This window comes from Protopterus annectens, chromosome 16.part0 (genome assembly GCF_019279795.1).
Source record: "Protopterus annectens isolate FY-2018-M chromosome 16.part0, PAN1.0, whole genome shotgun sequence".
Lineage (NCBI taxonomy): Eukaryota > Metazoa > Chordata > Ceratodontiformes > Protopteridae > Protopterus > Protopterus annectens.
Window position 1 is genome coordinate 30,230,817 of NC_056750.1, and position 18,378 is coordinate 30,249,194.

General features: G+C 42.2%; 1 protein-coding gene across 1 annotated transcript in view; it reads right to left on the minus strand.

Annotated features, from left to right (window-relative positions):
- The window catches only part of TTF1 (transcription termination factor 1), a 280,172-nt gene that overhangs the window by 96,082 nt on the left and 165,712 nt on the right, over positions 1 to 18,378 (minus strand). Inside the window, exon 5 of the mRNA XM_044058464.1 lies at positions 13,821 to 13,899. Coding sequence (XP_043914399.1) covers positions 13,821 to 13,899 — 79 coding nt within the window. The remainder of the gene's footprint in view (positions 1 to 13,820; positions 13,900 to 18,378) is intronic.

Below are 18,378 nucleotides of genomic sequence, written 5' to 3' on the forward strand. Positions count from 1 at the left end.
GTAGTAAGGTGCCATGTACCTGAGCTGATGGCAGCTCAGGTAGCAAGGTGCCATGTACCTGAGCTGATGGCAGCTCAGGTAGCGAGGTGCCATGTAGCTGAGGTGATGGCAGTTCAGGTAGCGAGGTGCCATGTACCTGAGCTGATGGCAGCTCAGGTAACAAGGTGCCATGTACCTGAGCTGATGGCAGCTCAGGTAGTGAGGTGCCATGTAGTTAAGCTGATGGCAACTCAGGTAGCAAGGTGCCATGTACCTGAGCTGAAGGCAGCTCAGGTAGCGAGGTGCCATGTACCTGAGCTGATGGCAGCTCAGGTAGAAAGGAACCATGTACCTTAGCTGATGGCAGCTCAGGTAGCGAGGTGCCATGTAGCTGAGCTGATGGCAGCTCGGGTAGATGCATAACATCTCACTCTACTTACTGAAAAGAATATTGTAAATTCTGAGATGCCCTGGCCAGATTTATCTTTAAGTATGAATAGCGCCTCTGTTTCCCCCTGAAAAGAGATCTCTGGCCTAGTGGGACTAACCCAATCAACAAAGCAAAAATAAAGAAGCAATATATAAAGTATGCACTTCTTAACAGCTGCAGCTGAATGAATCCATTGACACAGAGGGGAACAGCAGCACAGCATTCTGGACCTATCAAGGATGGTCTATTCATGAATCATCTGACACGTGAGACTGAATCTGTTCTAGGCAACACTGGGACCTTCTTTGATGGGACTATGACTGAGATAAAATGCAAGCAGTATATTCAACAGTACTGGACAAGACAGCCAAAAAGAGCACAGCATTCTGGACCTATCAAGGATGGTCTATTCATGAATCATCTGACACGTGAGACTGAATCTGTTCTAGGCAACACTGGGACCTTCTTTGATGGGACTATGACTGAGATAAAATGCAAGCAGTATATTCAACAGTACTGGACAAGACAGCCAAAAAGACAAATGTTCCAATGGTTGAATCCTGAAGTAACAAGACATGAAAAAAGGCCCGACTTCCAGATTCATGGCTGAATCAATAATGCTTGGTCAAAAGTGTGAACTCAAAACAAAGTGGACATGGTACACATGTCTGCAACAGATATTTCTAATACAGAGCTGTAGTGTAGTGGTCTTTGACTGCAGCATTTCCCATACAGGACTGAGCTGCCTGATGGTAAAATATGAATCAGATGGCAATCCACTGAAAAGGGTTTGCTTGGCAAATGCCACTCTTCCACAGCAAAGGAAACACAGATCACTGGTCACCTTAAAATTTGAGCAGCCCCGTGGCACACAGGGATAAAGCTCTTACTATACCCCAGATGACACATGTTCCATTAGCACTTGAGGATTTAACAAGTACATGCAGTTACTATTCTAATCCTCTGATAAAAAAAAAAAAAACACACACATGCAGGTGAAAGGGCTGCTTTAATGAACCTTTTAGAGTCCCTGTCTGTATCGAACACCACACACAGACACGCACAAACACACCTCTTTGTACTTGAGTTTTGGATGATACAATGAACATGAGAAATGTAATCTAAGGTAAAACTATTCTGAGAAGAGGCAGTGAAAGTCTTTCAATCACAAATCGGGTCCTAGATGAAGTGCTGCTTTCGCCTTTGTTGCTGTTAACTGTTTTTAGTGTTCTGTTATATGTTGAATTTAATGCTGGACATGTTAAAATGCTCATTCTACTCTTGTTTTATAACTAGGAGGAGAAACGTGGTGGCTGGTTCTGATCTATCGCACTGTATAACAGGGAATATTTTAGGGTGCCCCTCTGACCAAACACTTGATATGTTATGTAAATGAAACACTAAGTTAATGCTCCTACTGTACCTCAAATGCCCACAATTAGACAACAGCTGTCCCTGAAACTGACAGTAGCGACACTGTGGGTAGATGACACAGTGGTCTCCTTGCACCCTCAACACACAAATGGGAGTCTCTTAACAGCCCTCAACACACAAATGGGAGTCTCTTAACAGTCAGTTATTTCCATTTCATACACCAGTGTGTGCAAGAGGCCAGATGGAAGGGGAGCAAGGCTACGTGTATCGGAGGCGGTTTCAAATTGTCTTATCATGGTGTGGATGGGAGGAGAAATGGCGTAGGCATTATCCTGCAGTAACAGTATGCTAAGAGTGTTTTGGAGGTAAAAAGAGTGTCGGATAGAGTGATGTTTATGAAGCTGGAAATTGATGGTGTAATGATGAATGTTGTTAGTGCATATGCTCCACAAGTTGGGTGTGCGTTGGATGAGAAAGAAAAATTTTGGAGTGAGTTGGATGAAGTGGTGATGACTGCACCCAAGGGTGAGAGACTGGTGATTGGAGCAGATTTCAATGGGCATGTTGGTGAAGGGAACAGAGGGGATGAGGAAGTGATGGGTAGGTATGGTGTTAAGCAAAGGAATGCAGAAGGTCAGATGGTAGTGCATTTTACGAAAAGGATGGACATGGCTGTGATGAATACGTATTTTAACAAGACGGAGGAGCATAGGGTGACATACAAGAGTGGAGGAAGATGTACACAGGTGGATTATATCTTATGTAGAAGGGCCAATCTGAAGGAGACTGGAGACTGTAAAGTGGTGGCAGGGGAAAGTGTAGTTAGGCAGCATAGGATGGTGGTTTGTAGGATGACATTGGTGATCAAGAAGAGGAGGATGAGTGTGAAGACAGCACCAAGGATCAAATGGTGGAAATTGAAAAAGGGTAATTGTGAGATGATGTTCAGGGAAGAGTTAAGACAGGCACTGGGTGGCAGTGAAGAGTTACCGAATAGATGGGTAACTACAGCAGAGCTAGTAAGAGAGATGGCTAGAAGGGTGCTTGGTGTGACATCTGGAAAGAGGAAGGAGGACAAGGAGACCTGGTGGTGGAATGAAGAAAGACAGGAGAGTATACAGAGAAAGAGGGTGGCGAAGAAGAAGTGGGATTGTCAAAGAGATGAAGAAAGTAGACAAGAGTATAAGGAGATGAGGTGCATGGCAAAGTGAGAGGTGGCGAAGACTAAGGATAAGGCAAATGAAGAGATGTATAAAAGGTTGGACACTAAGGAGGGAAAAAAGGACCTGTACCGATTGGCTACACAGAGGGACCGAGCTAGTAAAGATGTGCAGCAGGTAAGGGTGATAAAGGATAATGAGGGAAATGTACTCACAAGCGAGGAGAGTGTGTTGAGCAGATGGAAAGAGTACTTTGAGAGGTTGATGAATGAAGAGAATGAGAGGGAGAGAAGGTTGGATGATGTGCGGATAGTGAATCATGAAGTGCAGTGGATTAGCAAGGAGGAAGTAAGGATAGCTATGAAGAGGATGAAGAACGGAAAGGCTGTTGGTCCAGATGACATACCTGTGAAAGCATGGAGGTGTTTGGGTGAAATGGCAGTGGAGTTTTTAACTAGATTGTTTAATGAAATCTTGGAAAGTGAGAGAATGCCTGAGGAATGGAGAAAAAGTGTTTTGGTACCGATTTTTAAGAATAAGGGTGATGTGCAGAGCTGTAGTAACTACAGAGGGATTAAACTGATCAGTCACAGCATGAAGTTATGGGGAAGAGTAGTGGAAGCTAGGTTAAGAAGGGAGGTGATGATTAGTGATCAGCAGTATGGTTTCATGCCAGGAAAGAGCACTACAGATGCGATGTTTGCTCTGAGAATGTTGATGGAGAAGTACAGAGAAGGTCAGAAGGATTTGCATTGTGTCTTTGTGGATTTAGAGAAAGCATATGACAGGGTGCCTAGAGAGGAGTTGTGGTATTGTATGAGGAAGTCGGGAGTGTCAGAGAAGTATGTAAGAGTGGTACAGGATATGTACGAGGGTAGTGTGACAGCGGTGAGGTCTGCGGTGGGAGTGACGGATGCGTTTAAGGTGGAGGTGGGATTACATCAAGGATCAGCTCTGAGCCCTTTCTCATTTGTAATGGTGATGGACAGGTTGACAGACGAGATCAGACAGGAGTCTCCGTGGACTATGATGTTTGCAGATGACATTGTGATCTGTAATGAGAGTAGGGAACAGGTGGTGGAGACCCTGGAGAGGTGGAGATATGATCTAGAGAGAAGAGGAATGACTAAGACAGAATATGTGTGTGTGAATGAGAGGGAGGATAGAGGAATGGTGAGGATGCAGGGAGTAGAGGTGGCAAAGGTGAATGAGTTTAAGTACTTGGGATCAACAGTTCAGAGTAATGGTGAGTGTGGAAGAGAGGTGAAGAAGACAGTACAGGCAGGATGGAGTGGGTGGAGAAGAGTGTCAGGAGTGATTTGTGACAGATGAGTACCAGTAAGAGTGAAAGGGAAGGTCTACAAGAGGGTAGTGAGACCAGCTATGTTATATGGGTTGGAGACAGTGGCATTGACACAAAGGCAGGAGTCAGAGCTTGACGTGGCAGAGTTGAAGATGTTAAGATTTGCACTGGATGTGACGAGGGTGGACAGGATTAGGAATAAGTATATTAGAGGGTCAGCCCAGGTTGGAAGGTTTGGAGACAAAGCCAGAGAGGCAAGATTACATTGGTTTGGACATGTGCTGAGGAGGGATGCAGAGTATATTGGGAAAAAGATGCTAAGGATGAAGCTACCAGGTAACAGGAAAAGAGGAAGGCCTAAGATAAGGTTTATGGATGTGGTGAGAGAGGACATGCAGGTGACTGGTGTGACAGAGCAAGATGCAGAGGACAGGAAGAAATGGAAAGAGTTGATCTGCTGTGGCGAGGAGCAGCTGAAAGAAGAAGAAGACACCAGCATCATCCTACAATGGCAGGAAAAAAAGGACTTAGAATTGCATATTAAATGGACTGAAGCCTTCTCATCTACCGTTACCATCTGTAACACTACAGAGAAGCCAAGACAGAGTATGTAGCCTTTTAAGAAAGTTATCCGCTGAAAAAGATACTGACCCACTGAATGAACAAAAACGGAAGAGAAGGAACAAACTCAGATTGTAACATTTGAATCTCTATTAAAAAAATGGAGCAATGTTGTCTGGGGCTAAAACAATAAAAAAAGTGACCAGAACAAGTCTGTATCTTCCCAACTTGACCCCTTCTTGTAGACAAAGCAGCAATAGAAATCTAGGACCTGATTTTTGATTGAAGGATGTTCAATGCCTCTTCTCTGAATAGTTTTATATTAGATTACCTTTCTCATGTTCACTGTATCATCCAGAACTCGTGTACAAAGATGTGTGTGTGTGTGGGGGGGGGGGGGGTGTTCTGTATAGGCACAGACTTTAAAAAGTAAGCAATGAGGCACTTCTAAAACAAGGAAAAGACATCTACTGAAATAAATAGAACTAAGGAAGGACTACACTTTGTTAAAACAACCTCTAGGATTGTCAAACGAGTTCTACTCTTAAGGTTCAGAGAGTAGCAATATCTTTAAATGTAATTATCTTTCTCTACCAGGATAGATCACTGACCATAAATGACCAGTTGCATCCTGGGTTACATGAACAGAAATATTAAAGTTTACATCAACAACATACTACAATTATGAATAAGGGAAACTGTGCATATATGCCTTGAGCTAAACGTGAAATACATGAATGATGGAAACTCTGCACTTACATGGAGATTAACATTACTTGTTTGAAGTCAAACAAATCTTAGAAAAGCAAAATATATGTACACATTTACATAAGAAAAAGCAAAAAAATTAGAGAAATAAAAAAGGGGTAGAATACAAAGGACAAAAGGAGGAGAAGGAACAGGAGTAGTTACAGAGTAAGCATGACTGTAGATTATACAATTTTAAATAGGTTAGGATATCATCTGCATATTAATAAATTCCAGGTGAGTATGCGAGGGACTGGATTTTGTGGAGTTGTGTTAGAACAGTTTGGTATTATCTATCAGGTAGGGTGTCCATTAAGCAATCTGATCTTCTGAAATGCAGACCACCACCAGAAATCTGAGGCATGCTGCTACCCCCGTCCATACTCAAAACTACCACCCAGCAAAGGACAATCCATCACAACCACAATATTTTCTGCTATTACACAGCCTTCCACAGCCTGCAAACAACAATGACCCTCTGCTATGGTATCTTTAGAAAGTTGATGTATAGTTTATTTACTAAGGGGAGATGTATACCCTGGCATTGAAGGGTCCCTGACTGGTACTTCATCACTCCAAGGATGCATCTATACTCAATACTTTGTCCAAACCCAGAGAAAGAAAGGGGGGTCCAGCTTCCAGGATTGGAGTGGAAGTTTAACCAGCCAGACAATGATGGCATGGGTCCAAGATCAAGAACATATGAGAAAAATTATGTGTTTCGATCACATGGCAGTAGGCAATTCTAATGCTAAACCAATATATATAGGCAAGTCAAAAGCTGTGTATCTGATCAGGCCAAAGAGCTGCAGCAAATGAAACAAAATGTGTCACACATCACTGTCAAAAGGCCAGCTCTGGCAAGGTGATCAGTTCTAGGGATCAGTAGTAAAGGAAAACAGTCTTAAATCACTGACAAATGTGATGATGTAAACTGTGAAAAACAAAGCGGCATCATTACAAAGTGAAAGGATTTGGAGCTCTGTGAAAGGATTGTACATAACTAAGTGTACAGATGCACCATCTCTACACTGGAAAACCACTGCCTGCACAAAAAAGCATCTCGCAAATGCTGAAAGTACCATTACCATCTCGACTGAAAACAACCTGAAATGAAAATGGAGATTTCTTCAAAAAGAAGTACCTAGGTTTCTCACTGCATTTCCACTTTGAAGTGGTGTGTTATACTATGCTACAAGCTGTTGTAAGGGCTGCTTACCAAATGCGACAATGTTGCATTTTTTGTGTTGAGTTTGAGGACTTTTTTTGGACACCAACTACTGACATGTATAAGCTCCTGCTGAAATGATTGTATGTCAGACGGGGACTTGACGACTCCCATCTTACAATGATCTGCGTACTTTAACAAGAGATACTGATTTGATAAGAGGACATCTGAGAAGCAGATACCAAACAGATGAGGTCTCACTGGGGACCCTCATAAGAAGCCCCCAACAGGCAATCCTGGTGGTTCTTATGCAGGAAGCATTGAAAGAGTTTTCGTCCTGCAACATAGTCAGCACCCTCAGAAGCTTCAGCCACTTCCCAGGTTGCAATCTTGAGGAAAGTGTCAGCAGAACCACGTCGATGCATGGTGCAGGTGTTGTGTGATGCCAAATCACTGGTCAGTACAACGATGCCCGATGTTTGTAACAAATCCGCACAGACAAATGACATGCCAGGGTGGTATCTGGGGTATGAAAGACCTACTGGCTTACATGTATTTGAACTGTACAACCCAGATATCTGTTCGCAGTTACACTGTAGCAACTCTAAGCTTATTAATACACCCACAACTCTGCAGTGGTCTCTCGATCCATACATGCTTGTGCAATGAGCTTCACAGTCATTTATTCCTTTGACAGTCAGGTTAAAGCCACACTGCAGAGCTTTGGGCTGGTATGCATTATGTAAAATGTGCGATTTAGAGACATCCAACCTCAGTTGCCTCATTAGCATAATTGCCATGTTATGAGTCCTAATTCTTTGTGAAAAAAGCTGCGGCCATTACAGTGCTTGTAACGCCAACGTAAATTTGCCAAAGAGCAAACAGGCAAAAACAAAGAAGAAAAAACAAAGAAGAAAGGCAACGTATCAGCAAAATCCTCAAAGACGAATCAACACTTAGAAATATAAAATGATCGCAAGCTTTATTCCAAAGATAAAACTGTGTTAGAAAGTTAGCGCTTTCGTTTAAATAAATGTCAAACTTCTTCAGACATCATTTTTTTAAAAAAATTTCCATTTTGAATACAATTCCTTATAGTGACATAATTTCCTCTCAATCAAGTAACATCTAATTTAAAACAGTATTCAGTTTAAAACCATGCTGCCCCATTCATGCATAGAAAGACCTTGTTCAACTCTAGATTCATTATAAATTATCTATTTATTTCCTTTGTGAATCACATTTATTTTATCTTACTTCTTTTTAACGCATTAAGCTTCAAAACTGGAGTTCTACAGCTCCGTTCATTGATTCCTGGCCAGCTGTCTGATTGTAACCTTACTTGCCATTCGAGCTCTCTCAGTTCTAATAGCAAGCCCCATGCTTTTTAGTCATCTATTACTACACTGTCAATAATGGTGTAGATAAATTGGTGCCCCGGATGGTCTTTTACATGCTCAGCTAAGGCATTAGATAAATTAATTTTTCTAACAGCATATTCGTGCTCATATACACGTTGGGAGAATTTTCTCTCCGTTTTTCCTATATAGAAAGCTAAACATGATTTGCACTTACTTAAATATACTACTGCCTTAGATTCACAATTGTATTTTCCTTTTATCATGTATTTTTTCTCTTTTATAATAAATTCATTATTTATTTATATTTTATGGCACCATTTACATGCACCACACCTTCTCATGCCGTGCAAAACGCTTTCACTATAATTCCCTTTATTCTGAAGTAATTCTTTTAAGTTTTTCCCTCTCCTATTCACAATGCATGGCTTTACCCCTAATGTATTTCTAAGCTCTTCTTCATTTAATATAACCCATTTTTTTTCAAAAATCCATTTAAGTAGTCTAAAGTCATCACTGTATGTTATAATCAGTGCCTCTGAAAACGTGTGATTATTTCTTTCAACTACATCCTGTATTCTGTATGAATCATAATTATCTATTGTTGTTTCCTCTATTCCTGTGTGCTCATTTCACTTAAAATGTTTTCCCTATGTAGAATAGGTTTAAAGTGACCTCTGTCTCTTTTGATTCTAACTTCTTCTACAATTTCATCAATGAATTCGCCAGGGTATGCCCCAACACTAAACATAGACCGTAAATTAATACATTCTTCAATGAAGTCTTGATCTTTTGTTATCATCCGGGCAGCTTTAACTATCTGCCCTTTTATCACAGATCTTTTTTGATGTGTTGGATGTGAACTGTTATAGTGCAGTAAGCTATTCGAATAAGTTTCCTTCCCATATATCTGAGCTATGTATCTTTCCTCTGTATTGTCTTTTATGAGTTTAATATCTAAATATTCCATAAAATCAAGCCTAACTTTCCATGTAAATTTTAAAAAGGTTGTCGTTCCATTAATATATTTAAGAAATTTTTCCAAGATGCTTCTGGACCCTTTCCAAATTATACTTGCATCGTCTTGGAATCTGAAATAAGATTTAAGATATTTATGGAACTCAGTATTAAACACATATTTCCTTTCCCAATGTGCCATGATGGCATTCTTGGAAGAATTTCTTAAATATATTAATGGAACGAAAACCTTTTTTAAATTTACATGGAAAGTTAGGCCTGATTTTGTCAGTGACCACAACAAAGCAGTCTCTCAGGTCCAATGAAGGGTCACTAACATGAACTTGCATGCCTGTTAGAAGGCCCATGCCATTGCTGACCACACTAACTGCCACAAAGGAATTACTGTTGCCTATGTCAGGGGAGTCAGAATGAACATTACATAACTGGTGGAGGCCTGAATGTCAGAGAGGAGTTGCAGACCCTTTCCTGCATCACTAATGGTGATGCACCCGGCTGTTTATTACCTTATGTCAGTAATGCAATTTAGAGCTGTGCATCAAACTCGCGTGGATGCCCAGCAATGACACCTCTCCTATACAGGCACATGTGGGATGGAGACAGACTAGCATATCACAACAGGTATGTGTGTTACACATATGTTTACATTCTTTGCATAGGGGTGATTTATAATGTGGGGGGCATCACTTGATGATGGAAATGTCACATTTTTAATGTCACAAATGGATGGTTCAGCTGACTCTTTCAGCTATGATGACATCAGTTATGCACTGGACACAAATGGTGATGGTGGCCTTATGGTAGCACAGTCAGATGGCACAGTGTAGTGTCACTGTCAGGGTGACTAGGGAAAGCACAGTATCAACTATGCACGATGACAGTTGCCTGTGGAACTTTTCCCAAACCTCTAAGAGGGCAGGCAGTGCCCAGCATAACTTCACAAGTTGGACAGTTGTCCCTTGACCATACACATGCACTGGGCAACAGCACATCCACACAGTGCAGGGCAAGGGGGTCAGACAAGCAGGATGATGGCCATCACTGCCATGTCTCCAGTCATTAAATGAGATGGATGCCACATTGGGCATTACTCGAGGGATGTGCAGGGCAGCAATCCAGGCAAGAGTAGATACCCCCAGTGACATGGCAGAAATGACAGGTGTAACACATGCCCAGATTGAGGAGGAACCCAAGAGATTTTAGTAAGTGGCCCATGTCACTGGCATGCTGGACAAACACAAGGTGGTTTCCACTGCCTCTAGGCACGTGGTCGGACATTCCTCTGATTCCACAGTGGGTACGCCACACAGATCAGTCAAGTCATGTTCACAGACTGCTACATCATCCAATTCACCCATCAGTGGGGTGCCTACTGAAGCACAGCATGAGCCATTATGGAGTACATAATAAGTTGGCAGAGGCCATAGACAGGTAACTTCAGTGTTGTGGTTCACCACCATACATGCCAGTCCTACTCCTCAGAAGTAATACAGACATTGCAGTGGACATTCATAGTCTGCACCCTTGATATATGAGGGCCTAGAAAACTTGTCGCATATCCATAAATACAGTGCAACCAAATTTGCTGAAGTAGTGCTCCCTGGCACACATTCTGAACATGTCCCACCACTGTTGTGCACACCAACTCCTCTCAGGAAGCAGCACACCTTCTCCCCTTAGTGGGGGTCTATGTTATTTCATCAAACAGCCACATTGTTCAACAGCATTTAATCGGAAATGCCGTTCACTGAAACCCCTCACTATACACCAACTCCAAGATTGCACTACAGTGGGGAAAGGGCAAATTTCCTGATTCCTAACGTAACACAATCTCAGTCAGAACAGTAAAACAAATGGCATTTCAGATGAAATGCCATTCGACAATGTGGCCATTCGATGAAGTAATAGGACCACCCCCAACTGTAAACCCAACCCCTCCCAATCCTTTGGCTTTATTCACACCTTCCACATCCACAGTAAATCCCTACCCCAACACTTTGTTCACTGTGCCCCTCCCCACCTGTACATACAATGACTACTGCACCTGGCCCTCACAACTGTGCTATACGAGCAGGCAATGTCTGATGCACATTATGGCCACTCAGTGCATTGTAGAGAACAGCCTGTGTGCAATGCTGCATGCATCAGTTTTAATCTATGTCGTGTCTAATCTAGCCCAAAGCTTTATATTAGCTGACACCTCTTTGCCACTGCCATCGCATACTGTGTCTGCTCCTGCCTCACAGGGTCTTTCCCTCCAGCTAAGTCGCTCCAAAGGCTGCTCAACCAGCACCTCCTTCACTGTTTGCTCTGGTCTGTCTGGTTCGTCAGTGGCAAACCCCTGCTCCAGCTTTCTCTTTATGATCATATTAAGCAGAATTTCCCATACAGCAGACAGCTTACAGGTCTCTTTAGTGTACTGCAGTGCACCACCACAGGAATCTAAACAGCAGAAGCAGGCCTTTATTAATCTGAACACAAGCTCACTGAAGTTTCAGATCTGTGACAGTGGACAGCTGGATGGAGTATCAGCCATGCTTTGTAGGTTTTGTATAAGTGTCATCAGCTAAAAATCCAGGACATATCTGGCATCACCAATACGATGTTCCTCTGGGAGGTCAACCTACGCAACATGCTGGGAAAGGATAGATGTGAGCCAGGTGTGGGAACTGTGTGAAATGCCAGGGCGGTGCACAGACACACTATATACAATATCCAGTGTATTGCACAGCGCTCGTCTGTGAAGGAGTGGAACCCCTTAGAGCTGATGTAACATCGTCATCATGGACCAGCTGAGGTCTTAACAGCAATGTGGGTGAGGTTAATGGCCCCCAGGAACTAAAGGAAATATGTTATTTTAAAGAATGCCTGCATAATGTTATTTCTGTTCTACGGGATCCTTGGAAACCACATATGCTCCACCAGATGCCGCAGCATCAAATCCAAGAACTGTAACAGTACTCTCAAGGCAGATGAGTAGGAAACAGCAACCATACCTCTGACTGCTACTACAAGCTCTCTGCAGCAAGAACAGTCAAAGCTACACACAGGTTAATGTCCACAGGGATTAGTATTCCACGTGCCCCATGAGATTCCATGCAAGGACTGCCACATGGTCATTCTGTCCACAGAACAGTGGTTGACTATGTTCTTGCCATGGAGGTGATGGTATGTTAGGTGTGGACAGAACCTTCTGTAATGTGGAGGGTGATAGTGTGCCCTGTAATGAACACTGGCTGTGAGAATAGCCTCTAACATATGCTGTTTGGCTATGGCAGCTTCTACAACAGGCACTATAGTGTAGTCCATCTCCCTGTTCATTAAGAGATTTTGGTGGACAAGCTCACTGGCATGGCAGCTCCAACTCATCGAGCAATTTTTATAATTTCTGAATTGCTCTGCCACATTGTTTACCCTCATTTAATTTGCAATGGGACTCATTAGCATAATGCTGCATAATGTTGTTCTTTTCCATATTATATAAGGTCATTAGCATATTATGATAACAGCTCACTTTCACCTGCTTCGACAACAATGCTGTGTTCTCTCTCTGAATCAGACCCACCATACATGGTGCATCTTGTCACACAATTCTGCTCACTGCAATGCGCTACTGGTTTCTGTATCTCAGCCATTCGCTTTCAAATCCTCTCATGAAATGAAGCCTTCGTTAGGTTTCTAGCTCTCCTGGCTTGAATTCCATTACAGTGCATTTGGTGGTCACGTTCCTTCTCTTAACTTATGGTTGTTTCAATAAATTCATGCTCCTAACTGTACAAATATTAACAGTTTTATGCAATTATATCTTTATTGCCAGATCCTTATAGGATTGCTTATTAATTTTATTAGAATGTTGGTATCAAGTTCATTTTTGGTTCCTTCTCTCAAGTATGTATTCAAATGTTATATAAATGTAAACATTTTGTCATTGTTTGGTTGTATATTTTTGATGTTTACAGAAATCTGTATTTAATTACCAAGTTTGAAAATAGAAATTTGACAAACATTCTTTCTTCCTCCATCTGTTTATGTAAATCTATGACAAGAGTGGAATCTACTGATGTGAAAATCTGTCAATATAAATTTACAGCACTGCACATAAGGGAACAGAAAATGGCCTAACTTTTACAATGCACTGTCATTCCTACAATACATACAAACAAATTTCTCATCTATCAAACATTTTTCTGGATCTCAGACAGCAGAGAAATGCCTACCTGAAATGTTTTGCACAAGTTAAGAGCATCACAACTTACACTTGGTGAACAAAGAATAGAAAGCAGAGTTTTATAAAGCAAAACACTTATTTAAATATTAAAGACATTTTTTTAATAACAGCATACTAGTCATCTAAAATTCAATGGCAGCATGATTTTAATCGCTTTCAGAGCCTATAAACCAATGCTGCTGTTATGATTATCTGTAGGAAAACTCACCTGCACTACTATATACCAGTTAAATGCTTCTTCTATTTAAAACAAGTACCTGCTACTTCAGTTAAAACACAGAAGACACCAACTTGCATGGAGAATCAAGTTAAATTTCATTAAAATCACTTCTAATTAAGTTAAAGCAAACACAACATGCACATTTACAGAAATGCAGTTCTGACAGAAGGATTTAGTATCCATAATTTTGGTGCTATCTTCATCTCCAGATTCTTTTGGCATTTTTTAAGTATTTATTATGTCAGACCACAAATACCCAATGCTGTTGAATGTGGTAATTATTTCACATTAAAGAAAACAGTGTACACACTAACCTGCCTTTGTAGTTATTAGGGTCAAACACCTTCTGGGCTCGAATGATTATAGAGCTTGTAGACCTAGGAATTCCATCACCTGCAGGAAGCACATGTCATATTCAAAATCTACGGCAAATGAGTTACTGCTAAGACAGGAATCAGGTATTTAATACAGACAGAGAAAAAAACAGCAATTTGACAGAATGACTAGGAGAAAACATCGTTACACAAGGTAGTTGCATGTTTAGCAGGTATACGTAAAACATCCAAATATCAGGTAGCTATTTCAAATCAAAATTCCTAGAAATTCCCTACACAATAGCTTCAAAAATAATTCAATACCAGTAATCACAAATCATTAAGTGGACATGGAGATGCAGTCCCTTTATTATCTACTTTTCAAACTATTTTGTAGATTTATAAAGTCCACTTGCTTGTGACATGTTAAACACCCCAACTTTTCCTACCATTAAGCAGAAGCTGAGTGGGGACAAGGTTCAAGGAGATGCCAGCAAAAACTTGAAGGCTGCAGGTGGTGGACAGCTTCCCTATTATGGCACTAAACATGTGACAGCAGAATTTGCGAAAGGCTCCTGATGATGCTTGGTGAGAAAGTGATTTTTCTCTCTCTCTCTCTGTATGTATATATATATATATATATATATATATATATATATATATATATATACACATACATACATATAAACCCTACTCAGGCAGAGGAGTGTTAGTGTAAAGTATTACCTTATACATTAACAGCATATGCATGGCTACTTCCGGTGTTTCTAACCATTAGCAAACAAGCACATCTCCTGCAAATCAACAAACAATGAAGATATGACAATCACACTGCAAACAAGTAATAGGTTCATAGGTGCATACTAGGCTAATGGCCCTGGGGCCTTTACAAGCCCAGCCCATAGGATTACCCTGTCATTGTGCCACCCGACCTTAGTTCCCAGTGTCTCTGTTGAGTAGAGCCACTGGAGTGATCCCTGGGGTGAATTTTCTATTTCCCATCCACTCATCAAGATTTCTCTTGAAAAGGGACAGTGAGGTGCTCTGTTTGACATGCATGGGAAGTCTGTTCCATAGCATGAGCAGTCTCTGGGCTATGAACCTGTCCCTCCAGCACATTCTGTTGATTGTGGTAATGAGGTCTCTGGAGTGTGTGGTGCAGACGGACTGGGATTTCTTTAGATGTAGCACTTCTAACAGAGCTGGGTCAGACATGGCTTTGTAAGTCAAGCAGAGCTCACCTCTAAGTAGGCGATATGAGACGGAGAATAGCTGAAGTTTTTGAGTCTGTTCATATAGGACAAGAGTTTAAAGGACTAGGATCCTCTTTGTGAGGTACTGTTGTGGCCTCTCCAGTTGTTGCAGGTGTCTAGTGAGATACATGCCAAATGTGGCATTGTACTTGATGACTGGCCTAATGAGGGAAGAGCAGAGGGAGACCATGACCTCTTTCTTCCTGGATGCAAAACCCTTAGTAATGAGATGTGCCACATAGAAGGACTTTCTGACCACAGTGGCAATGTGGTGGTTAAAAGAGAGGTTGCTGTCAACCTGTGTTTCCAGATCTCTTTTAACACCTTCTGTGTTCAATGGACTACCATCAATGTGGTAGTTCATGGGAACTGGGTTTTTCCCAAAGGGGATGACGACACATTTTTTGGCATTGAGCTTAAGGCCATGGTTATGACACCAGTCGCTGGTCTCAGTGAGGCCTTTCTGTAGGATGTCAACATCAGTTGGGGAGTTAATAATAGCTCCCGACTTGCAATCATCTCCGAAATTTGTCAGCCAGAGTCCCTTCGTGTTGGCCTGGACTTCTGAGAAGTAGATACCAAACAGGAGAGGACCCAGGACTGATCCCTGTGGGACTCCACTCGTGATTGGTCAGCAGTCTGACTTGGAGTCAGCTACTTTCACACTGTGGGCTCTATCTGTGAGCCAGTTTGCAACCCACCTAGTGATATAGGAGTTGATGCCTAGCTTAGTGAGTTTTTCTATGATTCCTGAGTGGGGAATGGTATCAAAGGCCTTGGCCAGATCAAGGTAGGCTGTGTGAACCACCTTGCCTTCATCCACAGCTCTGGTGACCGACTCAAAGAAGTCAACCAAGTTGAGCAGGCATGATCTACCCTTCACAAAACCAAACTGTGTAGGATTCAGAGTTTGGAGATTCCCTATATCCTTGTTTATTAGGTCCATGATGATGCGTTCCATAGCGTTGCATATCAGACTTGTCAGGCTACTGGGGCGATAGTTCCCCAGGTCTGTAGTCGCTCCTCCTTTGTGGAGAGGGATGACTATAGCAGTGTGCCATTCAGTAGGGACAAAGCCTGAGGTGAGACTGTGAATGAACATGGCACACAGGTGAGGTGCCAGTTCACTTTGTAGTTCATGCAGAACACAGACAGGGATATTGTCAGGTCCCATAGAAGCTGAATTCTTGGGCTTGGACAGTACTGTTTTAACCTGTGCAGCAGTAAAACTGGGTGCATGGCAATCTACTGGTATTGTGGTTGGTCCTTTGGGGGGGGGGGTAAAGTTGGCACTGAATCTGTCGGCCAGTATACTGGCAATATTTGTTGGCTCAGTACAGGAGGTACCATTGTGCAGTAGCTCAGAGCAAATCTGGGTTTTGCCATGGAGGTTCTTTACATAACTATAGAAAGTGTTGTGGACATCTTTGCTAGCTGCTGGAATTCTGTTTTCATAGCTAGCTTTAGAGGCTTTGATGAGGGATCTCAACTTTTTGTTGAGGCCGATAAGGGAGTTTTTCCAGTCTTGGGACTTCACCTTACTCCGCATCGGTTTCCTCCTTCTGTTGTAGAGTTTGTTTATGGCAGGGGACCACCACATTAGCTTTCTTTTTTTGGAGGAGAGCATCTTGGTTCTATTGGGTATGGCGAGATCCATGCATTTGTGTATGTGTTCATGCAGTGCACTGGTGTATGATTCGGTGGTCATGCAAATATTCTCTATTTGTATGGGTGCCATGAAGTTAGCCACCTCTGTTCTTAGGAGCCCAAAGGTAGCTTTGGAGAAGTTTTTCATGGTGTTTACTTTTGCGGGCAGTGGGGGTGGATTTCCAAGGTGATTAGTTTGTGGTCAGATCTAACTAGGGAGGAGGTGACTACTGCTGTAGAGCAATGGTTGCCCATGTTAGTAATGACCAGGTCAAGGATGATGCTACCTCTAGTGGGGGTAAGAAAGAGCTGGTCCAGTGCATTGGAATTAATGAGGGGTAGTTGAAGTTGCCCAGTATGAGAGTGTTAGGTTGGACCCTAATATTCTCCAGGGTGCTTAGGAACATGGAGTGAGTGTCTTGGAACATGGTTGGGGACCTATAAAGTACAGTTATGTACACTTACCATAAATGTAGATGTTCGAGTGTATTCACTGTTGCAGTCATTTGGGTTACCTGCCTGCAGGTAGCCCTCAGCCGGCCTAAATATCAAAGTCTTGGGTCCTGCGTCGGATGCTGTCTCATCTTTCATGACGTCAGGTAGTCAGGGTTATAAAGCATGCAGCCGATGCCATTACATCAGTTTTTCTTGCCCCAGATGTCAGGTGCCCCCATAATGGGAAGCAATTATACATATATAAAGGTTACACCTCCAACAAAAAGCAAATACACCAGAAAGCTGAAATACACTAAACAAGAAGAAAGATATAGCCAAAAAAAAAGTCAGGGGGCTGGAGAGAGGGTAACCAGGACTGCAAAAGTGAATACACTCGAACATCTACATTTACGGTAAGTGTACACAATTGTACCATGTTCTTCGTGTTTCACTGTTGCAGTCATTACATTTGGGTAGATTCCCAAAGCTAAGGATGGGAGGAGGAAGTTAGAGAGCATTAGGAGCACTTATTAAGCCCTGCAAGACTGCAGTGGCAAAACCAGCTCTGGATTTAGAAAACAAAGGCAAGTGGAAATGCTTGGTAAAGGTATGTACAGAGCTTCAAATAGCAGCTTCTAGGATGTCCCTGGTAGGGACACCTCTGAGAAAGGCTGTAGAGGTAGATGCAGTCCTGGTGGAATGTGATCTTATACCCTGAGGGGTAGGTTTTCCATGTTGCTTATAGCAGAAAAGAATGCAATGGCCTATCCACTTAGAAATGGTTTGCTTTGAAATGATCTTACCCTCTGCCCCTGCAGCAAAGGCAACTAGCAGCTGTTCAGTTTTTCTGAGAGGCTTAGTCTTGACCAAATAGAATCTTAGTCGTCTGTGCACGTCAAAGAGTGCAGTATTCGTTCTCCTTTGTTCTGTGGATTACGAAAAAAGGGAGGCAAATGAATGGACTGATTAAGGGCCACACTGGATACCACCTTGGGAATAAAGGAAGGATTGGTCTTGAGGGACACCCTGTCAGCATGGAAGATGATGAAGGGCTCCACTGCCATGAGGGCCTGAAGTTCAGACACTCTTCTTGCTGAAATGATGGCTAGAAGGAAAGCAGTTTTCCAAGAAAGGAATTTCAATTCTGCAGTTGCAGCTGGCTCAAAAGGAGGTAGAGTGAGTTTTTCCAATACAAAGTTAAGGTCCCAGGCTGGAATAGGGGC